The sequence below is a fragment of the Schistocerca americana genome, chromosome 3, assembly GCF_021461395.2.
Source record: "Schistocerca americana isolate TAMUIC-IGC-003095 chromosome 3, iqSchAmer2.1, whole genome shotgun sequence".
Lineage (NCBI taxonomy): Eukaryota > Metazoa > Arthropoda > Insecta > Orthoptera > Acrididae > Schistocerca > Schistocerca americana.
In genome coordinates this window covers 983,385,637-983,400,080 of record NC_060121.1, presented here as the reverse complement: position 1 = coordinate 983,400,080, position 14,444 = coordinate 983,385,637, and the positions used below count along the sequence as shown (strand labels likewise).

The 14,444-nt window shown below is 43.8% G+C and overlaps 1 protein-coding gene across 1 annotated transcript in view; it reads right to left on the bottom strand.

Moving 5' to 3' along the window:
- Positions 1–14,444, bottom strand: part of LOC124606610 (L-ascorbate oxidase-like) — a 134,920-nt gene that overhangs the window by 72,591 nt on the left and 47,885 nt on the right. The window contains exon 7 of the mRNA XM_047138595.1: positions 2,250–2,439. Coding sequence (XP_046994551.1) covers positions 2,250–2,439 — 190 coding nt within the window. The remainder of the gene's footprint in view (positions 1–2,249; positions 2,440–14,444) is intronic.

Below are 14,444 nucleotides of genomic sequence, written 5' to 3'. Positions count from 1 at the left end.
GGAATAGGAGGCAAACTTTTGCAAGCAATTAAAGGTCTTTACATGGATAGTCAGGCAGCAGTTAGAGTTGACGGTAAATTGAGTTCATGGTTCAGAGTAGTTTCAGGGGTAAGACAAGGCTGCAACCTGTCTCCACTGTTGTTCATATTATTTATGGATCATATGTTGAAAACAATAGACTGGCTGGGTGAGATTAAGATATGTGGACACAAAATAAGCAGTCTTGCATATGCGGATGACTTAGTTGTGATGGCAGATTCGACTGAAAGTTTGCAAAGTAATATTTCAGAGCTAGATCTGAAATGTAAGGACTATGGTATGAAGATTAGCATCTCCAAAACGAAAGTAATGTCAGTGGGAAATAAATATAAACGGATTGAGTGCCAAATAGGAGGAACAAAGTTAGAACAGGTGGACGGTTTCAAGTACTTAGGATGCATATTCTCACAGGATGGCAACATAGTGAAGGAAGTGGAAGCGAGGCGTAGCAAAGCTAATGCAGTGAGCGCTCAGCTACGATCTACTCTCTTCTGCAAGAAGGAAGTCAGTACCAAGACTAAGTTATCTGTGCACCGTTCAACCTTTCGACCAACTTTGTTGTATGGGAGCGAAAGCTGGGTGGATTCAGGTTACCGTATCAACAAGGTTGAGGTTACGGATATGAAAGTAGCTAGGATGATAGCAGGTACTAGTAGATGGGAACAATGGCAGGAGGGTGTCCACAATGAGGAAATCAAAGAAAAACTGGGAATGAACTCTATAGATGTAGCAGTCAGGGCGAACAGGCTTAGATGGTGGGGTCATGTTACACGCATGGGAGAAGCAAGGTTACCCAAGAGACTCATGGATTCAGCAGTAGAGGGTAAGAGGAGTCGGGGCAGACCGAGGAGAAGGTACCTGGATTCGGTTAAGAATGATTTTGAAGTAATAGGTTTAACATCAGAAGAGGCACCAATGTTAGCACTGAACAGGGGTTCATGGAGGAACTGTATAAGGGGGCTATGCTCCAGACTGAACGCTGAAAGGCATAATCAGTCTTAAATGATGATGATGATGATTATATATATATATATATATATATATATATATATATATATATATATTCTCTTATGAAATTTGTTATTATCAATCCGAACGAATTCAAAAGTAATAGCAGTGTACATGGCTACAAAACACTAGGAGAAAGGATGATCTTGACTACTCAAAGTTAAATCTAACTTTGGCTCAGAAGGGGGGTAAATCATGCTACCACAAAAGTCTTTGGTCACTTACCTAATAGCATCAAAAGTCTGACATATTCTGGGGTAACTCATCATTCAGTAAAAGAGTGTTCATTGCACAAAAGCGTGTAATCAGAATAATTGCTGGAGTTCATCCAAGATCATCCTGCAGACACTTATTTAAAGAGCTAGAAATCTTCACTGTAGCCTCACAATATATATGTTCACCTATGAAATTTGTTATTAACAATCCAAACGAATTCAAAAGTAATAGCAGTGTACATGGCTACAACACTAGGAGAAAGGATGATCTTCACTACTCAAGGTTAAATCTAAATTTGGCTCAGAAGGGGGTAAATTATGCTGCCACAAAAGTCTTTGGTCACTTACCCAATAGCATCAAATGTCTGACAGATAGCCATATAGCATTTAAAAGGAAATTAAAAGAATTTCTTAATGGCAACTCCTTCTACTTATTAGATGAATTTTTGGATGTAGTAAGTGGGTAATTTCCCCAACCACCGGCCCAAAAAAAAATTTAAAATATTGAGTGTCATGTAATATTTTGTGTAATGTGATGAGTTGTATAGACCTCTTTTATTAACCTGACACGTTCCACATCATTACGAAGTGACGTATTCATGATCTATGGAACAAGTGCTAATCTAATCTTTTGACTATCGTAGTTTCGCAACTGAGGACGCCCTAGCAAGTCGATCGATGCTGGTGCTTTATAGTCGTAAAGATTCCCATCCAGAGGTCGACCGATTCTGTCGGTCGTGCAAAGGACTGCCTGCTACGTAACGAAGCGTTCCTTAGCGGCTACGGTGAGAGACGGAGTAATCCATCATAGCGTAAGAAGAAATCTCCAGCAGCTGCAGCGAGTAGCGCGTGCGTCTGAACAAGGATGGCTGACGTGCGAGTCAGTGAACGCGCGTGCGCGTGCGCGTGACCGCTCCGCCTTCGCCGCCGACGCTAATGGCGGGCTGCCGCCGTCACATTAGGAGCGTAATGGAGGCGCCGACTCACGGAAGTAGCGGCGGTAGACGCCCGGCGCGAACAGCCGGCCCGCCGAGAAGAAGTGGAAGCCGAAGGAGACGGCGAGCCGCAGGTGCGGGGGCGTGTCGAAGGGCAGCATGCGTGCCGGCGCCGCCTCCGCCGCACGCAACGCGCTCACGCACAGCCCGCGGCCGCACGCACCGTGCAGCGGGTTCAGGTCCTGCCGGCAACCAACAACACCACACACGTCGACTTCGAAGAAGCTTTTGATAAAGTCAACAGAAACAAATTACACTCCAAGAGCAAAACTCATAACACCCATGATAAATATCAGTCAGGCTTCCGAAAGCACCGTAGTACAGCAACTGCATTAATAAAAAGCAAACATGCTATGGACAGACGTGAAGCTACCATCCTAACACTGCTTGACTTTAGCAAGGCTTCTGATACAGTTGACTTTGAAATATTACTAATTAAAATGAAACAGCTGAATTTCTCAAACAGCGCAGTACACTGGTTCGACAGCCACCTCAAAACCAGAAGTCAACAAGTCATTTGTGGGTCGGAGAAGTCATCATGGAAAAACGTGCGCTCTGGAGTTCCCCAAGGCTCCGTCCTTGGTCCATTATTTTATTTATTTATTTATTTATTGTTCCGTCGGACGAAATTAAGAAGTCTCCATGGTCACGCAACGAGTCAATACATGAAATTATAATACGATAATAGAAACAGATAAAATGAAATATAAGAAACATATTCAGGCGACAAGTCGTAAGTTTAAATAAAGAAAATCAACAATGTAACAGTGGAATTTGCTTAATTTTTTAGCTCTTCCAGGAGCTCCTCGACAGAATAGAGTGAGCTGTGAGGAAACTCTTCAGTTTAGACTTAAAAGAGTTTGGGCTACTGCTAAGATTTTTGAGTTCTTGTGGTGGCTTATTGAAAATGGATGCAGCAGAGTACTCCCTTCTGCACAAGAGTCAAGGAAGTGCATTCCACATGCAGATTTGATTTCTGCCTAGTATTAACTGAGTGAAAGCTGCTAACTCTTGGGAATAAGCTAATATTGCTAACAACAAACGACATTAAAGAAAATATGTACTGTGAGAGCAATGTCAGAATTCCCAGACTATTGAATAGTGGTCGACAAGAGGTTCTTGAACTTCCACCACATATAGCTCGAACAGCCCGTTTTTGAGCCAAAAATACCCTTTTTGAATCAGAAGAATTACCCCAAAAAATAATACCATACGACATAAGCGTATGAAAATATGCGAAGTAGACTACTTTTCATGTTGAAGTGTCACTTATTTCAGATACTGTTCTAATGGTAAATAAAGCAGCATTTAGTTTCTGAACGAGATCCTGAACATGGGCTTTCCACAACAGCTTACTATCTATCCGAACGCCTAAGAACTTGAACTGTTCCGTCTCGCTTATATTATGCCCACTCTGTCTGATCAAAATATCGGTTCTTGTTGAATGGTGAGCTAGAAACTGTAAAAACTGAGTCTTACTGTGATTTAGCATCAAATTATTTTCCACAAGCCACAAACTTATTTCATGAACTACATTATTTGATACTGTTTCAACATTACACACAAGATCCTTCACTACCAAGGTGGTGTCATCAGCAAACAGAAATATTTTTGAATCACCTGTAATACTAGAAGGCTTATCATTTACATAAATAAGAAACAGCAGCGGCCCCAGCACCGACCCTTGGGAAACGTCCCATTGGGACTTCTCAGTGTACATTAATGATATTTCTTCAGTGATTCACTCCTGCAACTACCATCTCTATGCTGACATCCAACTGTACATATGTGCAAGCCCCAAGAACATTGCTGACGCAGTAGCGAGTATGAACGCAGATCTTTGCTCTGTTTCTCGATGGGCACAGAACCTAGGTCTGAAACTAAACCCCAAGAAATCCCAGGTCATTCTTATATCTCATCCAAAGTTAATCAGCCGGTACTTTCGCGAAACAGTCCCTCAAATACTCCTCAATGGTACCCAACTACCATACCAAAAAACAGTAAAAGACCTTGAAATAATCTTGGGTGAACACCTAAACTGGGAAGAACAAACAGTTACAGCTTGCCGGAAATCGCTCTCCTCCCTACACGCAATTCAAAAATTTAGAAAAATATTTCCCACCCATGTTAAACAAAAATTAGTCCAAACACTAGTCTTGCCTAATCTTTACTACTGTGATGTAGTTCAACACGGCACAAATAGTGAAAATTCGAGATGCCTCGAGCTAGTGATGAATGCTTGCGTTAGATACGGGTGCAATATACGGTTGTATGATGATATCAGTCCTCCATACTCCCAGCTAGGTTGGATACGCCCACATAAGGCACGCGATCTCCACACGATGTGCTTACTTCATCGATTTCTTAGCCACTGTAGCCCCCAACACTTATCTTCTCACATTAAACACCTATCACCATACCACAACCGCAATACCAGATCAGATACGTCTAGTATCTTGGCTGTACCTTTACATAACACAAAATCTTTCTCCATGTCATTCTCCATCTCAGCCATACGAATATGGAACGCGCTCCCCTGTGACCTGCGTCTTATCCAGAATCACTCAACATTCAAGAGGGAACTCAAAACTTACATATTAAGGACGGTATAGCCACCATTGTTGTGCCCCTCTCATCTCTTTCTTTCGCCTCTCCATCACAGCTTCGAATTTTACCATTCTATTTCTCTTCCTCTAACCTAATCTGCCTCTTCTATATCTCTTTCACCCCATTCTATCGTCTTATGTCTCTGCTCGATGAGAATAACTCACAAACTGCAAGAACATAACGAGAAAATTCCCAACTAGCAATAAAAGAAAAATTTGTTTACTTTCATATACATAGTCATTACTACTATTATTATTATTATTATTCTTGACTGTTATAATTATTTTTTGATTGTTATAATTATTATTGTACTACTGTAATAATCTCTATTTTTTTCTTCTTTAACATTAATACTGTATAACTCGTTATATGTCCTTAATGTTCTGTACAAACTGAAATTCGTTCAATTTGAGTATGCCTGGTTAGGTGTAATCTTGCCAGGTAAAATAAATGCATAAATAAATAAATAAAATAAAAAACGACGCATCGCAGATTATCTGAGTGGGACACAAATCCGTAGATCTGATGTACATGTACATACAAAGAAATGATTGCAATATCTGTTTCGTAATTACAAACCACCTTTTCTTGCTACACTCTATTTTATTTCCTCCAGACGCGTTTCGCATATTTTTACTTTAAGGCATCTTCAGTGGCATCTAGAATGATACAGTTTTGTTTTGATATGTGTTATTGGTAGATTATAAAACAGTTCGCGTCTCGTTTTTTTTTAAATTTCAGAAAAATTGGATGATATATTCAAGAGAAAGAGCATCACGAACTGAGCAAGTTGAAACTTCACCTTCAAAAATTAAAACTGACTGTGCTGGTAAACTTCTACGTTACATGATTTTAAAACAGCTGATCAGAACTGAACGTACTCAGACATTTCTCTCTTTACTTATTCTGATCAACACTAAACTGACACACAATATTTTTAGTGCAACGCAATCTTACTTTCAATAATCCGTACAAAAGAATGGCCCTGACTATCAATAACCTATACTTTCCATGAATCACTTACCTCACAAAAATCTTCGTTACTCGAACTACTGCAATACAGCGAGCGCCAATACTGCCAGCTAAATAAGAGATTGTAGCTACTGAAGGCACTAACTACTGATAGGCACAGTTAGTAAATGAAAGATTTTCATGGGAAAGAAACAATGTATTTACCTTAATAGCTTTCAAAAGTCATAATATACACTATTGGCCATTAAAATTGCTACACCATGAAGATGACATGCTACAGACGCGAAATTTAACCGACAGGAAGAAGATGCTGTGCTATGCAAATGATTAGCTTTTCAGAGCATTCACACAAGGTTGGCGCCGGTGGCGACACCTACAACGTGCTGACATGAGGAAAGTTTCCAACCGATTTCTCATACACAAACAGCAGCTGACCGGCGTTGCTTGGTGAAACGTTGTTGTGATGCCTCGTGTAAGGAGGAGAAATGCGTACCATCACGTTTCCGACTTTGATAAAGGTCGGATTGTAGCCTGTCGAGACTGCGGTTTATCGTATCGCGACACTGCTGCTCGCGTTGGTCGAGATCCAATGACTGTTAGCAGAATATAGAATCCGTGAGCTGAGGAGGGTAACACGGAACGCCGTGCTGGATCCCAACGGCCTCGTATCACTAGCAGTCGAGATGACAGGCATCTTATCCACATGGCTGTAACGGATCGTGCAGGCACGTCTCGATCCCTGAGTCAACAGATGGCAGATGGGGACGTTTGCAAGAGAACAACCATCTGCACGAACAGTTCGACGACGTTTGCAGCAGCATGGACTATCAGCTCGGAGACCACGGCTGCGGTTACCCTTGACGCTGCATCACAGACAGGAGCGCCTGCGATGGTGTACTCAACGACGAACCTGGGTGCACGAATGGCAAAACGTCGTTTTTTCGGATCAATCCAGGTTCCGTTTATAGCATCATGATGGTCGCATCCGTGTTTGGTGACACCGCGGTGAACGCACATTGAAATCGTGTATTTGTCATCGCCATACTGGCGTATCACCCGGCGTGATGGTATGGGGTGCAATTGGTTACACGTCTCGGTCACCCCTTGTTCGCATTGACGGCACTTTGAACAGTGGACGTTACATTTCAGATGTGTTACGACACGTGTCTCTACCCTTCATTCGACCCCTGCGAAACCCTACTTTTCAGCAGGATAATGCACGACCGCATCTTGCAGGTCCTGTACGGGCCTTTCTGGATACAGAAAATGTTCGACTGCTGGCCAGCACATTCTCCAGATCTCTCACCAATTGAAAACGTCTGGTCAATGGTGGTCGAGCAACTGGCTCGTCACAGTACGCCAGTCACTACTCTTGATGAACTGTGGTATCGTGTTGAAGCTGCATCGGCAGCTGTACCTGTACACGCCATCCAAGCTCTGTTTGACTCAATGCCCAGGCGTATCAAGGCCGTTATTATGACCAGAGGTGGTTGTTCTGGGAACTGATTTCTCAGGCTCTATGCACCCAAATTGTGTGAAAATGTAGTCACATGTCAGTTGTAGAATAATATATTTGTCCAATGAATACTCGTCTATCATTTGCATTTCTTCTTGGTGTAGCAATGTTAATGGCCAGTGGTGTATAAATGCATGATTTGCGAAATGTGTTAGGGCCCTTGTAGCAAAATGGCTGGCAAATAAACCTTCGAAATTTTGTCGATGCCAGAGTTTTTTTTTTTTAATTCTGAATTTTCCATTATCGTGATGACGTTTAATGAAAACTGTAGCACTCACGTGTATATTACTGAGAAAAAATGGTGTGCAACATCTGACCAAAAGTATCCGTAAACCTATTAGTGGAAATTAATATGTCGGGTTTGCAACCTTCGCATTTATGACCGCTTGAACTCTGCTGGGGTCACTGAACGTCTGTGGAGGAACAGCAGCTCATTCTTGTGGATCCGGAACAGAGAAATGTAGTGACACTAGGGTTTGGAGCGATGATATATTGTATTGTATTGCATTGTATGTTAACCGGGGACCTAGAAACGATGGAGAGGCTCCGTCCCCACCGCAGCCGCAGTGGTCCACAACCCCACGACGACTACCGCAGTCCACTTCACCCCTCCGCTGCCCCACACCGAACCCATGGTTATTGTGCAGTTCGGCTCCCAGGGAACGTCTCACACCAGACTAGTGTAACCCCTATGTTTGCGTGGTAGAGTTATGGTGGTACACACGTACATGGAGAACTTGTTTGTGCAGCAATCGCCGACATAGTGTAGCTGAGGCGTAATAAGGGGAACCAGCCCGCATTCGCTGAGGCAGATGGAAAACCGCCTAAAAACCTTCCACAGACTGGCCGGCTCATGGAACCTTGACACAAGTCCGCCGGGTGGATTCGTGCCGGGGACGAGGCTCTGCCTCCCACTGCGGAAAGCAGTGCGTTAGAGCGCTCGGCTAACCGGGTGGGCATGATGATATATACCTCTCTCTGTAATTGGTATTAGCACAGTTCTTTTGGCATACTTATATGGAGCGCATTTACCATGCGTCGCGTAGAGAAATGGGTATAAAATGATGTTTAAAGGCAAGTGGACACAGTATGTCATTGATATGTGCAGGGACCCTTCACGTATGCTCACATCTTGCCAGTTAATTCAAGTGGGCCTGAATGATTCACTGATGAAGAAAAACATTATGACCACCTCTTTGATAGCTCGTTTGTCCGTCTTCCGAGGAAAAGAAATCACTGGTTCTGCTTGTGATGGATGCGACAGTTTGTTGCTAGGTTTGTGGAGGTATGTGGCATTAGATGTCTACGCAGAGCTCATGTAATTCGCTTAAATAACGGGCCGCTGATTTGCGTACTCGGTGATAGCGACCAATAACGACCCAGACGGGTTCCGTAGCATTTACGTCAGTTGAACTTGGTCGCCGAGACATCAACCTGAGTTCACTACGGGGTGTTCAGAAAGTCTCCCTGCAGTGCCGTATGATTGTTAGCCGCGCGTGCCGTATGATTGTTCACCTGCCTGGGTTACTTCCCTTCAAGTGGACTCTCAAAACATTCCACTGTTTCGTTTATCTTAGGCAGCGTCAGTATATATCGCTGGTGTGTGTCGTTACGTGTTGACGTGAACGTTTAAGTTTAGTTCCTTTGTTCGTTTGTTTCGTTTTTGTCGCTGTTAAAATGGTAACCATTGAAGAACGTGTGTTTTTAGTCGAACAACTGTTCAAAGCTGGCGGTAAATACACAGTTTCAGTTCGTCAGACATTTAATTCAGTTTTCCCGGAGACAACACTCACACATCGCGATACTGTGCGAGATCTGATTAACACATTTCGAAGTACGGGTTCAGTGACAGGTGCACCGAGATGTGGTCGTTCTAGCGTCTTGTCTGAGGATAAACTACTCGATATTTCCGATAAAATGTCCATGAGTCCGAACAAGTCAGTAAGAAAACTCGGCCAGGAAATCGATGATAGTGTCGGAACGGCCCACACAGCTGTAAGGAAAAAATTAGAACTTTTCCCATACAAAGTGACAGCCGTTGAAGAACTGATGTATACTGATCATGGTAAGAAAATGCATTATTGTCTATGGTTCAAAGATTTCGTTCAACAAAACTGAAGGGATATTCTTAATGAAACATTTTTCACTGATGAGGCATGGTTTCGTTTATCCGGGTACATGAACTCGCAAAATTCTCGTATGTGGAGTACTGCAAATCCATTGTGTATTCGTGAGAAACCACTTCATTCTGTGAAAATGGCAGTTTGGATTGCAATTTCTAGACGTCGGATTGTGGGTCCCATACTTTTCAACGAAACAATAAAGGCGCAACGATACTGCAGGGATAATCTGTACCCATTCATAGGAGAACTTGTGTTAAGTCAAATACTGAACAGCTATTTTGAACAAGATGGTGCAGCCGCCCATAAAGCTCGCGTTTCAATGTCACTGCTTGCTGATGTTTTTGGTGATGGCATAATTTCACAGGGACTTTGGCCTCCACGATCGCCTGACCTAACACCACCTGACTTTTTCTTCTGGGGTGCAGCGAAATCAACTGTCTATAAAAACCGTCCTTTAAACTCCATCGATGAATTGAAAACTGCAATATCCACTTTCACTGCTACTGTTACAGAAGAAATGTTACAGCTTATGTTTGGAAACATGATTAGACGAACTGCATTGAGTATTCAGTAACAGGGGGGACACTTTCAACATTTAATGTGAAAATCTGTAAGTAAAAATGAATGTTCAATAAATTAATACCTTGTATTTCACTGAGTTTCATTTCGGTATATTCACTGCGGCATCGGCACGCGCGGCTAACAATCGTACGGCACTGCGGAGAGACTTTTTGAACACACCGTATGACGCTCCTCAAACCACTGTAACAGGCTTGTGGCTCCGACACACGGACAATTCTACTGCTGAAAGATGACATCGCCGTCGGGTAAGACCTCAAGCGTGAAGGGACGCAGATGCGCAAAACTATAGACCTATATCTCTGACGTCGATCTGTTGTAGAATTTTAGAACATGTTTTTTGCTCGAGTATCATGTCGTTTTTGGAAACCCAGAATCTACTCTGTAGGAATCTACATGGATTCCGGAAACAGCGATCGTGTGAGACCCAACTCGCTTTATTTGTTCATGAGACTCAGAAAATATTAGATACAGGCTCCCAGGTAGATGCTATTTTTCTTGACTTCCGGAAGGCGTTCGATACAGTTCCGCACTGTCGCCTGATAAACAAAGTAAGAGCCTACGGAATATCAGACCAGCTGTGTGGCTGGATTGAAGAGTTATTAGCAAACAGAACACAGCATGTTGTTCTCAATGGAGAGACGTCTACAGACGTTAAAGTAACCTCTGGCGTGCCACAGGGGAGTGTTATGGGACCATTGCTTTTCACAATATATATAAATGACCTAGTAGATAGTGTCGGAAGTCCCATGCGGCTTTTCGCGGATGATGCTGTAGTATACAGAGAAGTTGCAGCATTAGAAAATTGCAGCGAAATGCAGGAAGATCTGCTGCGGATAGGCACTTGGTGCAGGGAGTGGCAACTGACCCTTAACATAGACAAATGTAATGTATTGCGAATACATAGAAAGAAGGATCCTTTATTGTATGATTATATGGTAGCGGGACAAACACTGGTAGGAGTTACATCTGTAAAATATCTGGGAGTATGCGTGCGGAACGATTTGAAGTGCAATGATCATACAAAATTAATTGTCGGTAAGGCGGGTAACAGGTTGAGATTCATTGGGATAGTCCTTAGAAAATGTAGTCCATCAACAGGAGGTGGCTTACAAAACACTCGTTCGACCTATACTTGAGTATTGCTCATCAGTGTGGGATCCGTACCAGATCGGGTTGACGGAGGAGATAGAGAAGATCCAAAGAAGAGCGGCGCGTTTCGTCACAGGGTTATTTGGTAACCGTGTTAGCGTTACGGAGATGTTTAGCAAACTCAAGTGGCAGAATCTGCAAGAGAGGCGCTCTGCATCGCGGTGTAGCTTGCTCGCCAGGTTTAGAGAGGGTGCGTTTCTGGATGAGGTATCGAATATATTGCTTCCCCCTACTTATACCTCCCGAGGAGATCACGAATGTAAAATTAGAGAGATTAGAGCGCGCACGGAGGCTTTCAGACAGTTGTTCTTCCCGCGAACCATACGCGACTGGATCAGGAAAGGGAGGTAATGACAGTGGCACGTAAAGTGCCCTCCGCGACACACCGTTGGGAGGCTTGCGGAGTATAAATGTAGATGTAGATGTAGATGTGGTTAACAGCTATCGGCATGTCATAGATTACTAACATAGCTCCCATGCAAGCGCAGGACAATGTCTCCCGCAGCATAATAATGCCCCAACCAGCCTGCGATCGTGGCGCGCGACACATTTCCGGCCGTCGTTCACATCGATCACGGTGTTTGTGGAGACGATCATCGACCTAGTGTAGCAAAATTGTGATTCACTCGAAGAGCCGACACGTTTCGATTCATTGACTGTCGAGTCCCCATGTTCCTGTACCAATTGCAATCGTAACTATGTCGTCGAGTGACCATGTTGTAAGTAGCTTGTTTAGGTTTTTATGTTGGTAACGCCACGTAGCGCTCTGTATGAAAATCACTGACTGTGCTGTGTGCAGTCTGTGGCTGGTTGGCATTGTTGGAATAGTCGCTATTGTAGTGTTGGGCAGCTGGATGTGAACAGCGCGTAGCGTTGCGCAGTTGGAGGTGAGCCACCAGCAGTGGTCGATGTGGGGAGAGAAATGGCGGAGTCTTGTGAGCGGATGATCTGGACGTGTGAGAGAGTAAATTTGTAAGACTGCATGTCATGAACTGATATATATTATGACCTTTGAACGCTATTAAGGTAAATACATTGTTTGTTCTCCATCAAAATCTTTCATTTGCTAACTATGCCTATCAGTAGTTAGTGCCTTCAGTAGTTAGAATCTTTTATTTAGCTGGCGGTATTGGCGCTCGCTGTATTGCAGTAGTTCGACTAACGAAGATTTTTGTGAGGTAAGTGATTCATGAGAGGTATAGGTTATTGTTAGTCAGGACCATTCTTTTGTAGGGATTATTGAAAGTCAGATTGCGTTGCGCTAAAAGTATTGTGTGTCAGTTTAGTGTTGATCAGAATAAGTAAAGAGCGAAATGTCTGAGTACGTTCAGTTTTGCTCAGCTGTTTGAAAATCAAATAACATAGAGGTTTGCCAGCATTGTCATTCTTAATTTTTCTAAGGGGATGTTCCAGTTCCAATGTGAACACGTCGGGATGGTCTGCTGCGGAGGTCCATGTTCAACAGTTTACGGTGAACTGTGTGCTCTGAAACAGTTGTGCGGGCACCAGCATTGTGCTCTTTCGGCAGAGATGCGACTGTTCACCATCTAGCCCACTTTACAGAACAGACAAGCCTCCGAATCCTCGTTCTGTGGAGAGTCGTGGGTGCCCAACCACTCAGCGCCCAGTGGTAGTTTCACTGTCCTTCTACATCTTTCCATAGATGCTCACGACAATAGGACGTGAACGTTCGGCCAGCTTCGCCGTTTTCGAGATACTCGCTCACAGGCTATGTGTAGTAACAATCTTCCCTTTGTAAAAGTCGCTTATCTCAATGGATTTTCCCATTTTCACCTCTCACCTTCGGTACAGTGTTCACCCTAAGAGTCGACACGTTTGCATTGATCAAAGTCGAATCCCGATGGTCCCCGTGCGCATTGCAATCGTAACTGCCGATATCATTGGATCAACGTGTGAACAGGTAGGGCTAGCCTGCTGTAAAGTCCCATGTTCAACATTATACGAGGTGCATTCAAGTTCTAAGGCCTCCGATTTTTTTTCTAATTAACTACTCACCCGAAATCGATGAAACTGGCGTTACTTCTCGACGTAATCGCCCTGCAGACGTACACATTTTTCACAACGCTGACGCCACGATTCCATGGCAGCGGCGAAGGCTTCTCTAGGAGTCTGTTTTGACCACTGGAAAATCGCTGAGGCGATAGCAGCACGGCTGGTGAATGTGCGGCCATGGAGAGTGTCTTTCATTGTTGCAAAAAGCCAAAAGTCACTAGGAGCCAGGTCAGTTGAGTAGGGAGCATGAGGAATCACTTCAAAGTTGTTATCACGAAGAAATTGTTGCGTAACGTTAGCTCGATGTGCGGGTATGTTGTCTTGGTGAAACAATACACGCGCAGCCCTTCCCGGACGTTTTTGTTGCAGTGCAGGAAGGAATTTGTTCTTCAAAACATTTTCGTAGGATGCACCTGTTACCGTAGTGCCCTTTAGAACGCAATGGGTAAGGATTTCGCCATCGCTGTCCCAGAACATGGACACCATCATTTTTTCAGCACTGGCGGTTACCCGAAATTTTTTTGGTGGCGGTGAATCTGTGTGCTTCCATTGAGCTGACTGGCGCTTTGTTTCTGGACTGAAAAATGGCATCCACATCTCATCCATTGTCACAACCGACGAAGTCCCATTCGTGCTGTCATTGCGCGTCAACATTGCTCGGCAACGTGCCACATGGGCAGCCATGTGGTCGTCCGTCAGCATTCGTGGCACCCACCTGGATGACACTTTTCGCATTTTCAGGTCGTCATGCAGGATTGTGTGCACAGAACCCACAGAAATGTCAACTCTGGAGGCGATCCGTTCAACAGTCATTCGACGATCCCCCAAAACAATTCTCTCCAGTTTCTCGATCATGTCGTCAGACCGGCTTGTGCGAGCCCGAGGTTGTTTCGGTTTGTTGTCACACAATGTTCTGCCTTCATTAAACTGTCGCACCCACGAACGCACTTTCGACACATCCATAACTCCGTCACCACATGTCTCCTACAACTGTCGATGAATTTCAATTGGTTTCACACCACGCAAATTCAGAAAACGAATGACTGCACGCTGTTCAAGTAAGGAAAACGTCGCCATTTTAAGTATTTAAAACAGTTCTCACTCTCGCCGCTGGCGGTAAAATTCCATCTGCTGTACAGTGCTGCCATCTCTGGGACGCATTGACAATGAATGCGGCCTCATTTTAAAACAATGCGCATGTATCTATCTCTTTCCAGTCCGGAGA